The sequence below is a fragment of the Tyto alba genome, unplaced genomic scaffold (genome assembly GCF_018691265.1).
Source record: "Tyto alba isolate M040663 unplaced genomic scaffold, T.alba_DEE_v4.0 Super-Scaffold_28, whole genome shotgun sequence".
Classification (NCBI taxonomy): Eukaryota; Metazoa; Chordata; class Aves; order Strigiformes; family Tytonidae; genus Tyto; species Tyto alba.
Window position 1 is genome coordinate 17,639,307 of NW_024881302.1, and position 21,853 is coordinate 17,661,159.

Sequence of the window (21,853 nt, forward strand, 5' to 3'; positions counted from 1 at the left end):
AGACCAGAAAGAGAAATGCGTGCTGCAGGTTCTGAGTGCCCGTGGGGTTTGATCTTGTCCAGACTGCGCAGGACTGTGGTGGTCATTAATGTCCATGCACTGCTGCTCGATATCAGGATTCATCAGCATTTCTCTTTGCAGACTCCGGTGATGCTTTCCTGTTCTTCAGTGCAAACACCAAACCCTAGAAGAAAGCAAACTGCATATACGTGTGAGCAATAATACTGAGGTGCAGCTGGAAATATTACAGGCAGGTACAGCTGTAGGTCCTACAAACAGCTCTACTTTTATTATAGCCACAGTGGATAATTACTTTCTGGGGTGTCTGGATATAGGCACAGTAAATTTCCTCTGCAGCTCTCCCAACAGCACGTGTCCTCTTTATCTCAGTGACCTAGTTATCAGAGCCTTTGCTTGAAAGGTGAGTGATTACTGCATGCTCCAGGAACAGTTAACTTGAGGAACACCCAAAGGCATCAGCAAATGCAAACCTCTGCTCCTCTACCTTTTAAAGTCCTGCCGATAGCTAGAAGATGGTGCCCTTGGTGTGGCCATCAGGTAGCATCTGGGGGAAGATCTGGGAGGGTCTCGGGTTTGCAGAGCCTGTGGTGGGCTGGGTTTTGATTACCTCAGGCAATGTGTGCTACTCAACCTTCCTCTGGCCAAACCTCCGGAACAGCCGGGAAAAGTCAAATAGAAGAAAAAAATCTTGGAGGTCACGCTGTTTCTTTCTGCCCAAGTTGGCCTTGGATTCTGACCAGCCTGGGCTTTTTACATAAAAGGCTTGCATTGTGCTCTCTGTTTTCTTTTTTTTTGCTTTTGACACGTTGAACATTGTGATGGTGATGTTTTTATATAAAAGATTAAGCATGTTCCTAGGAGCAGGCTGTCATCTTCAAAATCTCAGTGCCGAGGCAGTTTGAAGTCAGTGGAGGACATGTCAGTTTTTCAAGATTTATAACTCTGCAGTTTATTTCCAAAAGTAGGAAATCAATCTTGAATCTTGGAAAAAATTGACTTATCTCACCTATTCTTCCTAGAGGAGGATTAATTAACTATCCAAAAATTACGGAGCCCTGCCATCCCTGTGTGAAGAACTAACACTTCTCTGTAAATTGAGGTGATCTTGATTTTGGTTGGTAGAGGGGTGGAGTGGGAAAACGGTGCTTCTTATGGAGTAATTTGCATCAAATTGATCTCCCCAGCATTTGGAAACTCCTCTTTGGGGGTTTGGCATCAGAAACTGCTGGTGAGACTTACTCTGTGTTGAGCAACAGAAAAGTAAACTGCAGGGATTTACAAAAGTTTGTCTGGATCTGCCTGGGAGGAACTTGGCAGCACTGTGCAATGTCCCAAAAAGTAATGCATAGAAATGGCGGTGTGGCTATATCCTCAGGTCATTAAGGACTGCACTTAATCAAATTTATTTTTTTTTAAATGAGGCTCTTATCCACAGTGTTGCTGTTATCTGGGAAATGGGGACTGGCAGGAGGAGGAGGCTGGCTGAAGGTCTGGCTTCAAGGGGCAGTTTACAGTGCAAGGGGTGTGTGCAGAGACCATGTATAAATGGCTTAAAGAGGTGATAATGGGTGCTTGATCTCGCTTAAGATGGCAAAGTGGCTTTGATTTGATTGTAGGTTATTTTAAGCCAATTCCCTTCTAACGAGGTTTCTTGCTAAAATAGTCCTTGCTTTCTAGAGCAAAAAAAAAAAAAGGGGGGGGAGGAAGGAAGAGGAAAAGTAGGATGAAATTCAGTATTCGTTTGCTAAGCAGTTGAAAATGCATGGTGATCTACAGGGTGTCTGTTTCCAGTTTGGCGAATAGAGCTGAATTTGTCTTCCCACACTGTCTTGTTGAGTTGTTTGGTCTCCTGGGGGGTTGACCCAACCCCAGGCTGTTTGAGGAGGGTCTTCTGCTGCTTGGTCCAGTGGTGGTCCTTGGGGAAACTGCTGCACTTGGAGCTAGCAGAAGCCTGGAGGTTTTCTGCAAGTTGTCTCACTTGCTCATCTCTTTGAGGAAGACTGCCAGTCTTGGTTTTTCTTTCTGTTTTTGGTTTGTTTGGTTTTGTTTTTTTTTTTTTTGGAGTCAGAACTTTCAGTTTCCTTTAATGGTTTACTTTGTTTCTGTGCACAGGAAGGTCGGGGCTTGAATCTTGATGCATTTATTATTGATAGCATGCACTGAAAACATTAGAGATATGACTAATGGTATGGTCTGTACTGTAGCAGTACTGTTTTCTAAGGCTATCCATTATCAGGCTTAGACTGTAAGGGAAGTGCAGTGCAGCTAGAGAGGCTAAGCTTGGTGGTGAGCTGTTACTAGAATAAAATCATCCCAACTCCAGAGTTGCGAAACTACAGTCACCTTGCAATGGCTGTATACTAATTCTGATAATTTTATTTTTTTTTTTTTAGTACTTATAAACACAGAGCTATAATGGATGAATTCCAAAAATAAAAGCCAAATTTGGGGATGGAGGGATGTTCTTTTTGAATCAAATTGCTGAATACTTGTATGTTGCTTTTAAAAGTGCTGTAAATTCCTTCATCTTTCAAGCTGTTACTTCCTGAGCACCTTTGGTGTTGCAGGTTGGCAACGTGGCACAGTGTGGCACCAAGGCAAGGATAGGATAGGTGTCAGGAGTCTTCTCAAAGTTCATGTTCCCCGTGATACCGCTGTATTAATTAGCTCTAAACATGTGAAAGTATCTTCACTTTAATTTGTTGACTTTGTGTTATTTGACAAGGATGAGTTAACTTAAAAATACTAAATGGCACCAAAAATAAAAAGGAAAATTCTTGTACTCTTTTCATGAGTTAATGCAGCTGAGCAAATGATCCTTCATGACCAAAGCTTTCACTTTCAGTGGACAAGTCTTGTTGCTGCTTGACACTGATGAGCGGTTTAAATACTAGATTATTTTGCCTTCCACTTGGACTTGGTGCTCTTGTTGGATTTTGGGTGCATTTGTGACACGAATGATACTGACCTCCTCAGTGCAAGTCAGGGTGGAAGTTAGTTTTAACTCTTTCCTTTAAATGTCATTCCCAGGCATCTGAAGAGGCCTCGCTACGGGCTTTGGAGAGTCTAATGACAGAGTTTTTCCACAATTGCACAACGAATGAGCGGAAGCGTGAGATAGGTGAGTTCATGCCACTTCTGAAGGATGGTCCCCTTTGCTTTCTGCTGCCTGCAGGACCTCAGCAGAGGTGACTGGGTTATGTTACACAAATATAACAGCAGATGGAAGTGCTCTGATACCGAGCTGTCATCTTAGCCTCTTCTGCTTATGTACAAACTTGAAGTAAAGGCTTACATAGTTTGAGTCTTGGGGATCCCAAGGCAGGTCCTATAGAAAATTAATGTCAGTAACTGTCTACGGCTGTGAGCACAGAGATGTAGTTTTTTATCAACAGTAGTAAGTTAGTTAGGGTAGGAGAAGGATGTTGTGTTTTTTTCTGCCTGTACATTGTTGAATTGCATGTCCTAGAAAACATCTACCTTCTGCCTAGAGATGGACCATGGACTTCAGATTTCTTCAGCATTAAGAAAGGAAAACAGAAGATAGTCCTAGTTAATATGAGATGACAAGTAAGAATAAACAGTGAGGTTGCATTTTTGGCTGGTGTTATTAAACATGTCCTTCTGAAAAACCAGCAGAGATCTTACAGGTGCTGTAGATTAACCAGGGATGTAAGAAGCTAATGGCTATAAATAGACAGTTTGCTTTTATTCTCAAACTTCTGCCATCTCTAACTTCGGTGCCAAAAGTATGATCAGCATGAAAGACTACTCCTAGAAATCTGGTAAAATAAGGAATAAGCAACTAGGCAAGTTTGGGTTTTTTCCTCTTGTGGAGATCTGCTGCTGTGGAAAAGGTAAAAGCTTTCAGGATCCCTTGTTTTCCTGCTTAAGTTGCCGGAAAGAAGCCAGTTGATTAAGGCTTGAAAGATTAGCCTGTAAAACAGCCCTTGCAGCTTTTCCCTTTGCCACATTTGGTATGTAGACACTTGATGCGAGATGACCAAACACCTGAGTGTTCAGAGAGGTTTTTGGTATGCTGACCTCTGTCAAAGTCAATGACTCTTGGAGCAATTGCATTAAAACAAGGGTGCTTAAAATGCTGTGTGTGATATGAAGTACTCCTAGTCTTTCATAGTGACCTGTAATCCCAACATTGGGCTTTTGTCGATGAAATGGTAATGTTTGCAATATAATTTTTGTGATTTAATATTCAGCTATAGGCTAGTGTAGATCCATGTCAAAACTGTATTCTAAAATGACATCCCTATTTTGTTTTCATTAAAGGTTATTGTCAGATTGCTTTTAATATTTTGGAGTGTGATTTTATTTTTTTTTCTCCAGGTTGAGTCATTCCCTGAGCATGGGGTTTCTTTCATGCTCAATATGTTATTGTGCTGTCAGTATACATGGTTATGGATTTGTCTGCAGCTTAAGAATTTTAATGTAAATTTTTTAATACTTTTACTTTTTCAGAGGAGCTTTTAAATAACTTTGCCCAGCAGATAGGAGCCTGGAGATTCTGCCTCTATTTCCTGTCAAGTACAAGAAATGACTATGTAATGATGTACAGTTTGACTGTGTTTGAGGTAAGATGTGTACTGTTGCCTGCTCAGTGCATTTTCTGTCTGGTGCAGTTTTATATGGCAATCGATTTTATTTGAAAATGTTTGTCTAAAATGGCAGTCCTAGTAAGTACGGTGATAAAGGATGCTTTTATTGCTCTCTCCTAGAGAGGTTGCTTAATGGCAGGCTAAGAGTAGGAGAATATGAATCTTTGTACACAAATTGAAGAATTAATTTCCTGGCATGTCTAAGTACAAATTACCTACAGCTTCAGAGGCTGCCTGAGCTTTCTGCACAATGCTTTTAAGAGTGTTATTGCTTTTATACTCTTTTTATGGTCAGAAATATGTGCATGATTACCTGATACTAGCTACTGCAAACTTTAATGCTAAGAGGGGAAGACAAAGTTGCTTTTATTTTTCTGACATCTCATAGCTGTGGTTGATGCTCTTGAACTACATCTCGCAAGCTTATGTGTTAGTTGTAGAGGTAAGGTCTCTTTTAGAAGGCCACATCCCACTCTTTACCTATTTATGAAAGAGCAAAGTTGTTGTTAAAAGCCTAAGTATTGATTTATGTATCTACTGAAAGAAACAAAACTATTCCGTGAATAGCTCTGTTTTATTAACTGATTTCTCATTGACCAGTGCAGTGTCTTTCCCTAACAATATTCTGGGGTTTGCTCAGTGTCATACCTCGCCCCGGTCTGTTTGTGGCCTCTGCATTGTGTTGTTGGCTGGGTTGGCAGTCTGAGCTGTGCTCCTAAATCAGAGGGGGTTTACATCATTTGCAGCAGGCCACTTTTTAGGTAGAGCAAACAACTCTATTTTTAAAAGTTGTGTATTTTTGACAAATTATCCAAGTTGTTGTTGATGACTTCACTTAGAATATTCACTTTATTTATCCGGGGTTGCACAAAGAGTCTGGACTTGAATCTGCACACTGTATCTGGTTTACCTTCCTCTCGGAAAGCAGTAATTGTGACAAATGGTGCGGGAGTCATTCCCTGCTCTGGGGATGGGTGTCATGCAGCAGCAGCCTGCAATACTTAAACCGATTTTCCTGAAGAGGGAAAAACATGTTTGTTTGCTGAACCTCTCCTTCTCTGGGGAGTAGGGGAAAAGTAGTACCAAAAAAATAACTGTGCTCAGAACTAAACAGAACAAAGAAATCACTGTCCAAGTATCAAGTGAGGGACATGAGTCTGAAGCTCAGCTGAGAGATTAGGATCTCTCGCTTGAGGAGCTTGAATTTCCGAAGTTAACTACTGTAGTGCTGCGCATTCAACTGGTCCTCATAGCTGTAGTCTGTCACGGTTGCAACTTCATCAGTCTTCAACTGTCTGTGGGCACTCAATGTCAGTAAAAGTGTGTAAACAAACACCAGGATCGTTCCCAAAACTTCCAAAGAATGTTGTATTTTCTAGAATGTCTAGGAAATTAACAGTGGATCTGGAAATCAATCCCCATGGCCTCCTTCCAGATGTACTGTTTTCACTTCTTGCTTTTGGAAAAGAGAACATCTTACTGAAAACATTTCACCGGTGGAAGAAGCTGCCACTTTCAGGTCGAAGGAGTAGGACAGAACTCAGTGAGCATTAAAGCATGAATATTAAAGTTAAAACATCTTTCAGTTTTATTCGGGCTTCTGAAACGCTCGTTCTGGACTTGCATGGAGAAATGCTCATTTGGTTGGGTCGTCATTGTTTTTAAGCAATACTTCTGGAACTTCTCTGTGAGAAAACCCAAAAAGCAGCCTCTTTGAGGAACTTAAATATACCTCTGTACCTCTACGCTGTGAGCTGGTACCTCTGTACAGTATGTCTGTACTGTGAATTGGATCTGCTTTGACCATAAATCATCTTCCATTTTCTGCAGCAAACCCCTTTGCAGTATCTCCTGCTTTCGGGTTCTCCAAGCTATATGCCTGCAGATGGGTACAGGCGTTGCCTGGGTAGCAGACCTCCTCAGTAAGTTATCCTGAGAGGCTCAGCTCCTAATGCTTCAGAGCCCCTAAATGGGATCGTAGCGTGTCAGGAAGGCAATTTGCAGCTCCTGCCACCTTATGGATTTTTGTCTGGCTCTAAGTGGACTAAAAGCTTTCTGTTGAAGTGGTGCCCTGTCACTGCAAGGCAGTCACTCTGACGGCGACCTTCCAGCTTAGCTTCAGGAGACCTGGGTGGCACCAGTCATCTAAACCTGAACTTGCTTCCCCTCTTGTTTTTTTCTTGCATCATACAAGGCTATGCTTCCCCCTTTAAAGGGGAAAATCTTAAGTGTCCAGGATTAAAAAATAGTGGAAGTACTTTACATGCACGCCAGCTAGTTCTGTTTGACCAAAAACCTCTTAGAGTGGTAATGTGCTGGTTGCTGTCACTTGCCAATTAATAGAAATGATGATGTATTCAAAGAGATATTGGTAGCAATTTCTGGGGCATTGAAACCCATCTTTTGTGAAACTCTAATGTTGGAGGGCTTCTACAAATCTAATACGCTTGTGGCGGGAGCGGGTTTTGGGGGTTTTTATTAGAGCTCATCCCTGTACACTGTGTGGTTTGTAAGAGACAAAGCTGTGTGAGCGCTTTCCAGCAGCTTGAGCCTTCACTGTCCTCGGTTGCCCGAGTACCCCATTAGGTAGCACAACTTATTCCAAGTTAGTGGTGCAGGGCTTGCCCTCTATTAAGCTGCACTCGTTCTGCCTAACTCAGTTTTGCACACACACTCGCCTCTGCATGTTGTTAAAGATGTCAGGGTTGGCACTGAACTGCCGAGCGGTTTAAAGCATCTTAAATTTCAACTCTGCCCAACCAGCCTGTGTCAGAGCTCTAACAAGAGAAATGTCTTCTGTTTAACCTGCTAATACCTGCTTGTTTCCTTATCTACAGATCAGCAGAGAAGGTAGAACTACCTCAAATATAGGCGCTTGAGTTTTTAACTGACCAGGTTTGGTTGGTGAGAGGCCTGGATAGATTTGAAAGCAACAGCCTTTTCCCTGCCTGTGCTTTGTGGCAGGCACGGGCAATCCTGGGGCGTAAGATGCATCAGCTCTGCCTGGTGCTTCGTCCCTGCATTCTATGTCCACGTTCTTTCACTGTTTAACTTCAGTCAAGCGTGTCCAAGATGAGCTCATTTGGGAGGTCTGTTTCTTTTCCAGAACCTGATCAATAAGATGTGGCTTGGGGTCCCATCTCAAGACAAAATGGAGATCCGCAGCTGCCTGCCCAAGCTCCTGCTAGCTCACCATAAAACTCTGCCTTACTTCATCAGGAACAAACTCTGCAAAGTCATTGTGGATATTGGCCGGCAAGACTGGCCAATGTTCTACCATGACTTTTTCACTAACATCTTGCAGGTAAGAAGTTTCTAAAGGGAAAACTTGTTTTCCTTCATGGAGAGACATTATTTTGTTTCTTTGAGTAGTGACTTCCCTTGAAAAAGATTAAATAATTATGTGAAAAAGTGTTGCTTCTTAAATTCCTTTTCCTTTTTAATTTTGCAAAGAACGCTTAGCTTCCTACATGTTCCATTTCTTTCTAGTGTTGTAAGTTTTTTGACAAAGGAACAATACTATGCAACAAGTATCAACTGCACTTTGAATTTTAAATATTTAGGAGTAGTTGTTGAAAATACAGGGATTGTGGGTACTTCTTTAAGGAAAAAAGTCAGTATAACCATGGATGCATTACTGGATGATTCCTAAAAGTGACATTTCTGGCTATGGCCATTGGAGATATTTCACTTAATAGCCAAAGATACCCTAAAATCTTTGGCACCTCATCATGTAAAGTCACTAATGGAATGTTATTGGGGTGTCTGAGAGGGTTCTTGCAGGAAGACTAGAGTATATATTTGAGGATCCTGGCTGAGGCAGTGCCTTTAGTTTGAAAGTGATTGTAATGCAGCATCTCCACTGTGAAGCCTAAGCCAGGCTAACAGCTCACTGCTGCTGGAGCCTAACTAGGCTAGTGCAAACCTCCTCTTTTGGTTCGAGTAGTTTGTTCCCACTTCTCTTAAAATTGTTCATAATTGGCTTAACTGAGTGTAAGCTGAAGTGCTGCGCAGTCTTTTTCTGCTGACATAATTACATGAATTGAATGCAGCTATGCCTACAGACAAGACACAAGGCAGCGATTAAAACAAAACAAAAAAAAAAATCCCTGTCAGGAGTTTAAGATAAATGGATCTAGTATTAATTGCAAAATTTAAAAAAATGTTAATTTGGCATACAGAGCTTGTTTCTAACTGGTGTGATGTCTTTTCAAATAGCTTTCTGTAATCATGTATTCTTACATGCTGCAATTTTTTCCTGAATTGTCAATTTGCCAATAAGTGCTCTGAGACCACTGTCTACTCTTACAGTTTTGGCTTTGATTTCACCTGGATCTGAAATTGAATTTCTCCTTGCTTTTCTTTCACTTTGGAGGTTAGCTTAAGTGATTGCAGAGCCCACTTTGGGTATCTATTCTTCCTTAAGCCTCTCCTTGTGAACTCATCTTCAGAGGAAAATGTTCCCATAAATTAATTTCTCTAGCAGACACCTTACAAAAATGTTCAGAGAAAGTGGAAAAAAAATCACTAATACTGAATTTCAAGACGTCAGAATAAAGAGTAGCAGCACAGGAGCAGAACGACTTGGTTTTAGAGTTGCAGATGTGTCCTCTCTAAAGACTTTCTTCTGAGATAATTTCAAGCAACTGTTTGATTCTTCAGCATTAACTTGTATCCCAGTACTCCATGTAGTCTCTAAAACTTTTACTGAACCATTGGAGGGGTGGAGGAGAAGTGTAATTTGGACTTCTGTATTGTCATTGTGCACTGTATTGTCATTGTGCAAATCCAATAATCATACGTATAAAGTGCTGCTTCTTCAGAGGTATGAAATTTGTTTAACATTGCTGATGTGCTAGTGCATGGTATTGCTGAACTTCCTGATATCGTCAGAAAATATTCTGAAGGGGATGTTAAGTCCCTTTGCAACTTACTAACAAGCTGTGTGTTTAATTTTTTTTATCTGTCTGCTCCTGGACTGTTATGCTTCGTTTCTGAAAGCAAATGTACATGTAGACTAAGAGCTGCTAGATGGGCTTTCCACGTGTTTCATCAAACTGTGTAGCCTTAGCAGTGTTAGCTCTGTGTCTGTGGTTTGGTGGGTCAAGGAGATTAGGACTGAGGTCAGCCTGTGTTACAGAAGGGATTCCTTGTAGTAATTGTGATTGGCTTTAGGCTTTCTCCCCCATAGGGAGTAGCGTGTAAATTTTGTTGGATGTTCCAGGTCAACAGAGAAGAGCAGCACTGAATTTCAGCTGAAAATAAAGCTTTGTCCCAATGGGATGTCTTTAATATCCCAGTGGCTAATGAAGGCAAAAATCATTGCTTCTCTGTTCCTATTCCTGTGTGTTCTGTCCATGGTGGAAGTTGCTCTTTTTAGGATAAATGTGATTTCCAGTTTGAGATGTGATACAGATGTGAGGAGAGGTGGTATCCCTTAGCGGTGTTCCTGTGTCATCAGTTGTTGCCTTGGAGCCCTTTGTATGGGAAGGGATGGGCTTTTTAATGGGAAACTGCTTGGCTGATGGTGCAGGCTCCTGGCCTGAGTGTGGCTGCAGTGGCAGCCCTGTTACACGGTGAAACCACTGGTGTTGAGGCAGTTCTCAGAAGTGATGATGTCAGCAGAAGGCAGTAAACAGAAGGAACAAGCTGTTACTGGTAAACATGCTGGAACAGAGGCCGTGTGCAATGACATTATGAAAGCTCTCTTGAAACCCCAAGGATTCCCATGGTACTTGAACTGTTGCAACACAGTAGATGCATGTCTCAAGAAACTGAATATTTGCAGTTCTCTTCCTTCAACATGCAGCGCTGCAAACTGGGAACTGATACTCCCTCAGTCTTGAAGCACTTGTCAACTGCTCATAGTTTTACTAGTTTGTCAGCTGATAGTTTTGCAGAATGTTGTCATCACGTGTTGCATTCATGTGTTTTCCTCTCAGTTAATTCAGTCTCCTGTGACCACTCCTCTGGGACTGATCATGTTGAAAACTACTTCAGAAGAACTGGCATGTCCGCGGGAAGATCTTAGTGTAGCCCGGAAAGAAGAGCTACGCAAGCTGCTCTTAGACCAGGTGCAAACAGTGCTTGGGCTCCTCACAGGTATGAGCTACTGCACTTGCAGCGTTGAAACGAATGTCCTCCTTCACCATCCCAAAGATGTTAGCAAGCTTGCCCATTCTGGGTTTGGTGAAGCAGCGTGTGGGTGATGGAGTGTCTGCTCCCACAGTTTGAACGCTCAATTCTACCTTTAGGCATTTGGGTCAGCTTGCTATGAAACAAGCTTGTGCAGCAGAGGAGCTGTATAACTACGTATGTCCCCCTCTTTATGGAGGGGGATTGAGATTGTGTCTATAAGCACTTGGTAATTTCTTTGGGCTCACTAAGAGAAGACTTAAAGCACTAAAGATGTGTTCTACCGAAGTTCTCTTGCAGTCTCCAGTATGGCTGTTAGATCAATCTGTCTTTTAGCAAGCTGTTCTGAAAAATATCTCTTTGTCCAGGTATTTTGGAGAGCATCTGGGACAAACACAGTGTTACTGCTGCCACTCCACCACCATCCCCAACTTCAGGAGAAAGTGGTAAGGATGGCTAAAGCTACAAGTTGGTATTTCCGTGTACTTAAACCTGCAATATCAGGCATAGATTTTTCCTTTGCTGTCTAACCTCCTGTAATAACCTTTTCCTAGAGCTTTTCATAGTCAAATAAATTTCTGTCTGGAAAGACAAAACATAATGAAGAAGCAATTCCCACTGCAGGGGATGGCTCACTGAAAATGCCACTTCATTGAAAAGTGTTCATATAGCAACTAGTCCTCAGATGGCAAAAAGCTTTCTGATGGGTCAGTGCAAAATGCTCCAGTGTCAGTGAGTTGGCATTGTCCACTATGAATTTCAGCTGTAAGCACATCAAAAGGGAGAGTGGAGCAAAACTGAAGCCGTAACTTAAAAAAAAAAAAAAAAAAAAGGTGGCTAGGACTTTGTGTATAAATTATGAAAGCTTGTTTTCTACCTATTCCTGTTAGTCTTCTGTGTGGCTATTTATCTGATCTAAACTCACTTACATACATATTTCTTAGTTACCTTCAAAATAGAGAATGTATTTCTATGTCTTTGTATTTGATGCATGTTTCAGTTATCCTGGTAAGTCTAAATACGGGATAGATACATAGCATCACCCCAGGCATAACGCTGATCTTGGTGACTACCTGTTTCTCTTGTGCCTTGATATAACATGGGTTGCTGTTACATTCAGCTCATCCAAGCATTGTCCAGCAGATTGTGGCATCTTTGTTCCTGCTTCTTGGAAAACAAAGCAAGGGGTAATACCATAAGGCAGTGAAATCAGGATGTTGTCCAATGTTGGCTCTGTCTGCTTTTAACAAAGAAAAAGAAGGGCTTAGGGTCTGGAAACCTGTAATACCAGGTTGTGCACAGGGAGATGATGAAACCCTTGTGGATCCGATATTTCTTTCTCCAGGGTTGTGCTGATACCAGGTTGTGGTCAGTGCTGTGTGTTCTGTGAGTTAACACAATTGTATCAGGTACCTTTGTCTCACTTAACTTTTGGACCTTGAACAGTTAACTGAGAGTTGGAGATCACTTCCTTGTGGCCAAATTGCACTAGTCAGCTTTGGACAACTGCTTGTAATAAGCTTTTGGTAATGTTTTGGTTAGTGTTAAAACTTTCACATTTAAAGTTGGGCAGAATTTCAAGTGCTTCTTTCCTGTAGAAGAGCTTTAGACTCTTATATTTACATACAAAACATAAGCTGAAACAGGAAGAAATATTTCCTTGTTTCTTGGCGGGGGGTATGCATGTGGATTTTGCTGTAGCTAGCAAAAGTTTGGAGGAGAGGGCGGGGAGAATATTAACAGAAAAGAAGAAAACTGGTAGTATTAGTCGTCAAGAGTGAACATGCTGCTAGGAGAGGGCAGGAGTGCCAGCCTCACCCACCCTGGCAGGAAGAGCCTCAGTATATTGTGATGATCAGTAAGACTGGAGTCTTCCATGGTAAAAAGCTGATTCATGTTTAGTATCAGCTGTTGGTAGCAAGTGCCTCAGTGGCCAAGAATGATGCTGTGCTTGTACAGAACAGGTTGAATTGCTTGGTGAGCCCAGATTCATGCCAAGAGATGCTCGTTAATGCAGGCGCATCCAAGGCCGTGCCTGTACCATGAGCAGCAGGCTCCACAATTAGCTTGGAAAAAACTTAACTCTGGTTTGTTCTGAGGTGCTAGTGACTTAAACTGATACACCCCATGTTTTGTTGTCTAGAGCAGTAATAAAAATAGCCAGTGGAACAAATTCTGGCTGGTTTTCAGTGGAAGCCTATTTGAGATGTGGTCTCGGTTCCTCGATGAATCACTGGATGGTGCTTGTGCTGAGTCAGCTTTTCATCCACCTGTGCATTCACCTTGTGACTTTAGATAATATTTCTCAAAGTAAATCTATGCTGCATTTCTATTCTGGGTCTTTCCTTTCTCCCCTTTCAGGAAAACCAGACTTCTTACACAGCATATTTTCAAGATAATTGCTAGTAATGAAGACTATACTGACAGTTCCTTTAGAAGTTCAGGCTTAATTTTATTTGGTCATGTCTGTGCAAACTAGTTTATTTGAAACTTTCTCTTTTTTTTTTTTTTCTGTGCTCTGCCTTAACTACTTTCTCCATGTTAAAACTAATTGTGCTTCAAGTTCTTGAAGTCCAAAAGGAAGAGCACTGAGTGCTTCCCTCTTGTCCACTGCTTGCTCACTTTATGCTTTGTGAAGAACTTTTTTTCTTTATTAACCAAAATGTCCCTTGGATCACTATTTGGTGGTATGATTGGTTGGAAGATCCACAGAATGGAGTAAGAGCACTGAGGTTGCTAACACAGAGAATCTACAGGGCTTAAAGCCCAACACACACGTCGATATCAGCATGAAGCAGTCATGGCATTCCACATCTATTGGCCTTTATTTGCAGGCAGAGATGAATGCACGATTAGAAGGTGAACTATGGGTCAAACACGGGTTTAGTGAAACCGCCATTAAATTCTGTGCTGGAGATGTTAATTGTTTCTGTGTCCTTAAAATTTGTGAAATTTGTAAGCTGACCAAATCTTTTCACCTGCATATTGTTATATTTGAGTTTCATTCATGCAGAAAAATATTCCTGTTTACTGGTGACACAATTTTTTTTTTTTTGTTGCTTAGATGATGCCAACACCTTTTTCTCTTTACATTCAGGTGAAATTAAAGAAGTTCCAAAAAGCTTCAGAGTCCCTATAAATGTTTAATACCTTGTGTTTGAGCCAAAATCTCTTTAGGAACTTGGAAAACCTATGCTTCCTTTTTTTGCAGAGGGAAGCAGAGTGAAATGGTTACTTGCAAGTCTTGCATAGTTTTTAAATAGCCCTTGAAGACAATGTTAAACTCATTTCTCATACCACTTAAGTGAAGGAACTCTGATAATGTCCTGTGTTGGGAAACATTTGAGTTATTGCGTCAGTATAGAATTTACTCAGCAATAATCTCTCAAGCTCCGAATGTTGTCTTTGCATGATTTATAGCCCTTCACTTGATGAATCTCTTCCTTAGGCAAATTAACTCACATATGGTAAACAAACAAGTAACAGAAATGTTTGCTGCTGCTTACTTCTGCAGAAATAGCCTGATCACAGCCCCACACAAAGAGTTTTCTCCTTGTGCGTGAATGCAGTTGATCCTATAAATTTATCACCTGTTTGCAAAGACACCAAATATAACTTCAAATCCTTCAAACTCTGAGCTTCAGCAATTTAACTGGGTGCAGAGCACTCACACCAACTGCTGTGAGTTACAGGGACCCAATTTACAGTTTCTGGTGTTGATGGATTAAAAGATGAGAAATCTTGATTCTCACTGATTTTTGTGGAGTTCGCTGGACCGGACATTTGAAAGAAACATGTCTGCTTCTGTAAAAGCACAATGCAGAGAGCTCTTGCCGTACAGCATATGTGTAGTTGTGAATGTTACCGGGGGGCTGCTTTAATAGTAAGACTAAACACAGGGTTATCTAATTCAGCTGAAGTAGCAGGATGCCTTGAATTTCTAAAGTGGAAGAGAAAGAAACAATGATAAGGTATGGCAAGGAGTTACGAATTTAGTCATGTAAGGCATAGATCTTGATGAAAAATGGAGATTTAAGAGGAATCTGCTCGTCATGCATAATTTTGTGTACTTTGGAAGTAGCTCAGTAAATCATACCTGTTGTTTTTCTGTCACTAGTGTGTTGGGTCGTTTCACTCTCCAAAAAAATTACTTGGATTTTCTGGAGAAAACTTTAAATTCTGTAATGTAGCAAATGCCTGTGGATTTCTAAAGGTGGAGAGACTATTTGTACTCAAGGAAGAGAAATGTACTGAATAACCTAGGCAGGTGAATAGGTTTTCAGCATGTGGTCTGGAAGCCTGCGAGTTAGTGGGCAGCTTCTGTGGGGAAGGGCAGCCTAGCTGGTGGTGTCTGCTTGGATTTCCATAAAGCTTTCAACCAGGCTTTTCACTAAAAGCTTTTGAGAAAGCAAAGGCCATCAGGGATAAAGGGCTGTCTTGAGTTGTTGGTTGATTGGTTAGAAGGTAGGAGATAAAAGGTGAGTGGAAATGGTCCCTCTTGCCATGAGGAGCGAGGTCACCTGTGGAGTACTGCTTGGGGCTGTGCTCATGGACAGACTTGTTAGAGACCTGGGAAAAGGGCTGGGTAGAGACAAGGAGACTTGTCAGCAGCACCAAAATGGTCAGAATGATGAGAAAGAAGATGTGACTGAAGACCCGCAGGAAGATCTTACATGTCTCTGGGCGAACGGAAGGTGAAATGCAATGCGGATAAGTATAATGTGTGTTTGGGCAGGGAGAGCAATACTCCTCTCATGCCAAATCCTGGGCTCCAAACAGTAAGCAGGATTAGCTTCTGAGTGTTATACCAGATCATTCTAGAAAAATTTCAGCTCGATAGCAGTCAAAAATAGGTATCTGCCGTGGTGCTGTTGTATGGAAGTTAAGGTTCATCTACACCTTGAGCAGCAGCTGCAGTTCTGGTCTTCCTGTATCATTAGGTGTAGAGTAGAAATGAAAGCTTTGTAGAAGGGCAGTAGAGATGATTGAGGGTATTGAATGGCTTCCATGTAATGAGAAAAGTAGTACTCTTCATTCTCTCAGAAATGGAGAGTGAGGCCTTCCATTTCAATAGAAACCTACTGAGTGATGTGTAAAAGGTGAATGGAAAGAGATTATTTCTTTTCCCTGTTTGGACACAGGAGGTAGGAAATGAAATTAGCAGCTGATGCCCCAAACAAGAGGCTTCTTTACACAGTGTGTAGTTAAGCTGCGGAACTCTGTCACAGGATGTTGTGAATACTGATTTCATGTGGCTTCAGTTGGAGACTGGATAAAGTCATGGAAGATAAATCCTGAGGCTGTTCAGAATCCTTCAAACCCCACCTGGCTCAGGAAACCTTTGTAATGCAAGTGGTTGGAGGCTGGGGAATGGGATCTGTGCCAGCCCTGGGTTTTTGGTCACTGAGAAAAGGTACCATACTAAATAGGCTTTTTGGTCTGAGTCGGAACATCTGCTCTTACATCATCCGTGAGCTGTCATATGCAGGCAGAAGCGACCAGTAAGGTTAGAAGGGCCAAACTTTAGCTTGTTTGATCACCTGGTCTGATCTGACATGAGACCTGAACTCAGAAAATTTCTGAATACAGAAATCACTAGTTCATCTCCGATAAAGACAAATCTTTGTGTACCAAGTTGCTGAATGCCAGAGGCTCTGATGGCTTTCCCTTTATAGCTAGGACAGGCAGTTGCACCACTTGAAGGTAATTGCCCTGATTTATAATGCAAATGTGTGCTCTGTTTCCTAGGTGACCTTTTAAGTAGCCTGTTGCAGAGTCCCAGTGCAGCCAAATTATTGAACCAGCCAATCCCTATCCTTGATACAGAAAGTGAATATATCTGTTCCCTGGCACTGGAGTGCCTGGCACACCTCTTCAGTTGGATTCCTTTGTCTACCAGTATCACCCCCTCACTCCTCACCACCATTTTCCACTTTGCTCGCTTTGGCTGCGACACCCGCGTGCGGAAGATGTCTTCTGTCAACGGCAGCAGCCAGAACTCCGTGTTGGGACAGGAACGTGGCCGGCTTGGCGTCCTGGCTATGTCTTGCATCAATGAACTGATGTCAAAGAACTGCGTGCCTATGGAGTTTGAAGAGTATTTGCTACGAATGTTCCAGCAGACTTTCTACCTCCTGCAGAAGATTACCAAGGAGAACAATGCCCACACGGTGAAGAGCCGGCTAGAGGAACTGGATGAAAGGTAAGAGCAAGCAAACAGCTAAGTAGCTGTGCTAGGGCCTCTTGCTTTGTAAAGGATTGTCTTTATTATTTTGCGGTCATGCATGGTGTGTCTAATCACCTTTTTTTCAGAGTACTGTTCTGGGGGAGACGGGCAGAAAGGTAGGTGCCCACAGGTAAGGTTCTGGTAAGGGGCTGAGTTTGCTAAGGGACCATGGTGGCACAGGTTTGTATTCTTTCCTGTCCTCTTCCTCCCCTTTCCCCCGTTCGTTACTGTTTGACTGCAGGTCTGAGGTGGCACAAGAGCTGAACCTGCCCTTCATTCAGTTGTAACAGAAAACAGAAGAGGCTCAGTGAGGTAAAGGCATTGGAGTATTCCCTTTCGTGGTCGGTATCTGCCTTCTCTGCTTAAACTCAAACACACAAAGAGTGGGTAGATATTCTGCGAGTCATGACTTGAAAGAAAATAGAAGTAGTTTCCTACCCTCCATTGAGATGTGATGATGACTGATTGCTTTTTTTATTTCTTTTTACTTTTTTAAACACCACCGAAAGACAGCTTGGGGACCGCCCTTCACAGCAGCGGTGAAGGGTTCCACCGCAGAGGCTGGCTGGCATGTTTGCCTGGAGGCAGCGGGGAAGCGGCAGCACCTTGGGCGGCCGCGTATTGTCATTTCCCAGAAAGTTACTACCACTCTTGTTGCCTAAAAACAGCTGGACTCTTTTATACCGGACATTCCCGCTCGTAGGAGAGAAAGCGAGGCTTGCCTTGCTGTTGTGTTGAGCGGTTGACTCCGTGTTGGCAGGGTGGTGGAAGGGGTGCTGCCTGGCGGCAGGCCTGCTGCCGTGGGAGGGCTGGCAGGCTGGTGCTAGCGTCGGCAAATAGGTCGCGACTCAGTGCCTTGCTTACGGATACGTGATGGTGGAGATAAATTTCTGGTGCTTGCTGTATAAAAATCTCTATTCCCGGGTGCAGCGGCAAAGCTTTTGAGGTTTTTTTTGTTGGTGTGTTTTTTCTCTTGAGTGGATATAAAAACATTTTAAGGAAGAAAACTGTGGATCCTTTTGTGAAGATGACTTGCGTTTTTTCTTCTGTAAAGTTCCCTTTTTCCATCTCTCTAAATATACATGTAACTTTGGTATGGTAAATCTGGATTAATCATGACTTCTGTTTAGCGGTGAATTCTACTTGCTCTTTTTTTTTTTTTTACTAACTTGCTCTGACTCAGTATTGCTCACTTCCTAGAAATAAGACCTGTAGAAATCTGCCACCTTTGCATACAAGATACATGCACAGAGAGCCAGGAGTTATGCTCAGGATTTCAGAAAAGCTCTCCTGGAAACCCACAATCTCTTATTTAACTTTGTTCTTTTATAGAAAACATCAGCAAGTAGCCAGCCTTCACTGGCAAGGCTGTGGAAGGTCTGTAGCTGTGCTGGCCTTCACAGAGATGGTATTGCCATATCATTATGTTCTGCCACTTAGACATGTTGTCCACAGAGATTGTTGGTGTCTGTAATAGTGAGACTCCTCTTTACTCATTGCTGAGGTCTAAAATAGGGATCTAAGATATTCTGGAGAATGGAAAAATCTAGCTGGCTTCTAGAGGAGTGGAGCTTTCTCTGAGCTGACTGTCCTCTCTGTGGAAAAGGATGCAAAGATTTTTCCTTTTGCCACTTAAAGGGCATAGCTATACATATGTCCAAACCTAAAGAACTTCTTGCATGAAAGTGTCATCTTGGCTTGGACTAACAAAATCCTGAAAAAAATTGGCACTGAAGAAACTAACTTTAGTAGTTTGCTATCTTCAGAGCCTGCTTGCCCTGGGCCTGTTCCTTCCCTTCCTCTTGTGGTGCTGGTTATTTCTGGTTCTGTTCCAAAATCAGTGTGGTCTTGAACAGTTGGTACTGCCCAACTAGTCCAGAAAGAGTAAGCTTAAAGTTGTCTTTTGCTATTTGTGTTTGGCTTTATCGTGGAGATCCCAAAATACGGGAAATGCCTAGTAAGGATTCAAGCAGTGGCTTGGTGGTTGCAGACGAGGCATTGGGGCTGGCAGAGCTAGGGGACAAGTAAGAATTTTGCTGGTCTGATTCTGAAGATCAGAGCCTCTTCAGAAAATAAAAATGAAAAGGATGGAGGTGTTTGGATTTGGATCTGGACTCTTTGGTTTTTTTTTTTTTTTTTTTGCTAGCTTTATTTTTGAAATGTTTGATCCGTGAGATCAGGTATGTTTAGTGATCTCATGTCAAGTAGGTAGTGTCAGATAAAAAGGAAATTTAATCTTTTTGCATATTCAAAGTATTGTGTGGTTTTGTAGACTTAAAATAACCAACAGTGCTGCAGCTCTTTGTTAGCTGGCAATGCTTCTGCTCTTGAGTGAGTTTTCACTAGAAATAGTGGGGTTCCTCTGCCAAAAAAAAACGAAACAAAACAAAAAAACCCAACCTTTGCAGAAGGAAAGAGCAAGACAGTACAGTAAAACCAGACTGTTTGTGCATGTCTGAAACTTTGCTGAGCCTAACCTTTTAGTTAAAAGAACAACTTGAAGTACTCTTGCACTTTAGAGATCTTGCCATATGGATAGCCTTGCCATTGGATTGCTGGAGCTCTTCCTGTTTGTGAATGATGCTGCAATGCATTGGTCCGATAGAGTATTTAACTCGTTGCTGTGTAGATGGATATGAAGATGATTTCTTACTTTGAAGCTTGTGTTGTGCAGGGCATGTTCTTTTTCCCCAGTAAAAGCTTACCCCACTGCAAGCTTTTTCATTTTCCCCCAGCTGCTACTGAAGAACTACCAGTGCTTGCACTGAGGTAGTGCTCTTGCTGGACTTCATGACATTTTGGTAGCAGGCTTCTTTTTGTACCTTCACTTTGTCCAATCCCAAGCATTGAGGAGTCCCATGCTTTGAAGGAAGATTTGTCCTTAAAGTCTTAATTCAGTCACAAAAGCCTGGGCTCAGTTCAGAAACTTTTGGATAGTTGATCTGCACTGCAGAAGAAACAGTCCTTTCCAGCTCTCAACTCCATAACTCTCCTACTACCTCATGTAAATTTAACATGTATTGCTAACTCCTGCATTAACTTCTTGCTTCTAGCTGAATTCCTCAGTAGTACCATCTATTTCACTAATCCTATCTACATCAGTAAGGTGACTCTTGCTATTAAATTATTTCTCTAGAGTGGGGGGGATTGTGCTTATTTGCAGGCCTGGTTGAAGTCAATTATATTGATCTGAATATTAAAGTTGCTTTTGACTAGACTGTCTTTTCTGCTGTTTCAGGTATTAATGGAATGAAGGTTTGCCCGTCCTGTAGGTAATTGTTGCAGGGCTTTATATTTTAATTGTTCTACTGGCTGTTAATTATAACTTTCTTTTTAATGAAAGGATTTTAAGTGAATTTTATCACTATTTCAATTAAATTGCTTTCCCTCGTGGCATCCTTTGTGTTTTCTCAGTTGTGTTTTCTCCTTTTCCTTGTAGCTACATTGAGAAGTTTACGGATTTTCTCCGTCTCTTTGTGAGTGTCCACCTACGAAGAATTGAATCCTACTCCCAGTTCCCCGTGGTTGAATTTCTGGCACTGTTGTTCAAATACACTTTTCATCAGGTACAGCCCTGCGACATTGTTTGTCCTTGGTCTATTCTCTGTTCTGTTGTCTTGTACAGCAGGGCTAGCTTGTTTTTTCCCCAGTGAAGTTGCAACCTAAAGTTAGCCCAGAAAAAAAAGCAATTAACTCGTCTTACTGGCACTTCCCCAGTTGTGCTGGGGACTTTGAAATGGCTTAATGTGCTCTTGGATTTAATTGGAGACAGGGGTCACATGTAGTTACCTTGGAAGAACAACTTGTCTGGTGTTTTAACTTTGCTTCTGCTTTTATTTTTTTGCTACTCCTTGGAATGGACAGTGTTGTCTGGAAAAATCTCTAGCTTGCTTGTTTTGTGTTTGGGGATGCTTTTCTTTCTCCTGAATCTGCTGCTTTTACGGTATCTGAGGGTTTCCTCATACCTTTTAGTTTTGGTATTAAAAAAAAGCCCTGTGACTTTTGGTATGTGTTACCTTGCTGTAGAAGCTGTCACAATGCAGTTCAGCCCTGTTCACCCTCATGTGAAATAAGGGAGCAGATTTTTGCTGGAAGCTGATGCAGCAAGCTGTGGGATGGGTTAATATTGAGACCAGCCTAATAATTCCTGGGTGTCCACCCTTGTGCAAAAGATGTTGCTTGTCTTTGGACAGCTATGAATCTCCCCAGTGATCTAGAAATTTTTCAATACAGCAAGAAGTTCTTCCCATGGATTGAAGTGCATGATAATTTGTATTTTCATTGTGTGAAATCAATCTTGCCATAGTTCATGACACTCATTGTGAATTTTGGTGTATTTCAGCCTACCCATGAAGGTTACTTTTCTTGCTTAGACATCTGGACGCTCTTCTTGGACTATCTGACTAGCAAAATTAAAAGTCGTCTGGCAGACAAAGAAGCAGTACTCAACAGGTAAGCAGTCGGGAAGCTGTCAGGATGTGAGAGCTGCAAAGAGACTTCATGGTCACCATGGCAGGACCAAGAAATAAGCTGTTGCTTACTCCACGTGTGGTCAAGTCCTTTCTTTTTCTAAAATTGTAAAGTTTAAAAAGTGTAAACTTCAACATTTCAGTCATTCAAAAGAATTCAAACTGAGCAAGTTGGGAGTAGAAAAACTGTTGCTTACATATGTTGTATGTGAACCTAGCAGCCAGAGGAAGAAAGCTTTGCAGTCTAAAATAGAACTGTAACACATTTTAGCAAGCTTGAGAGCACATTTTAGCACATATTAGAGGGGGAGACCACAGAGTAAATCGCCTAGTAAGTGTTCACACAGCTCATACAACTCATTATGAATTGGGGAAAAAAAAATTTATTA

At 41.8% G+C, this 21,853-nt stretch overlaps 1 protein-coding gene across 2 annotated transcripts in view; it reads left to right on the forward strand.

Moving 5' to 3' along the window:
* Positions 1 to 21,853, forward strand: part of XPO6 (exportin 6) — a 55,752-nt gene that overhangs the window by 13,646 nt on the left and 20,253 nt on the right. For both annotated transcript variants that reach the window (XM_032995381.2, XM_032995382.2), the window contains exons 2-9: positions 3,052 to 3,142; positions 4,498 to 4,610; positions 7,741 to 7,938; positions 10,577 to 10,736; positions 11,138 to 11,215; positions 16,518 to 16,971; positions 20,435 to 20,561; positions 21,338 to 21,447. In XM_032995381.2, the coding sequence (XP_032851272.1) occupies positions 3,052 to 3,142; positions 4,498 to 4,610; positions 7,741 to 7,938; positions 10,577 to 10,736; positions 11,138 to 11,215; positions 16,518 to 16,971; positions 20,435 to 20,561; positions 21,338 to 21,447 (1,331 nt within the window). The remainder of the gene's footprint in view (positions 1 to 3,051; positions 3,143 to 4,497; positions 4,611 to 7,740; positions 7,939 to 10,576; positions 10,737 to 11,137; positions 11,216 to 16,517; positions 16,972 to 20,434; positions 20,562 to 21,337; positions 21,448 to 21,853) is intronic.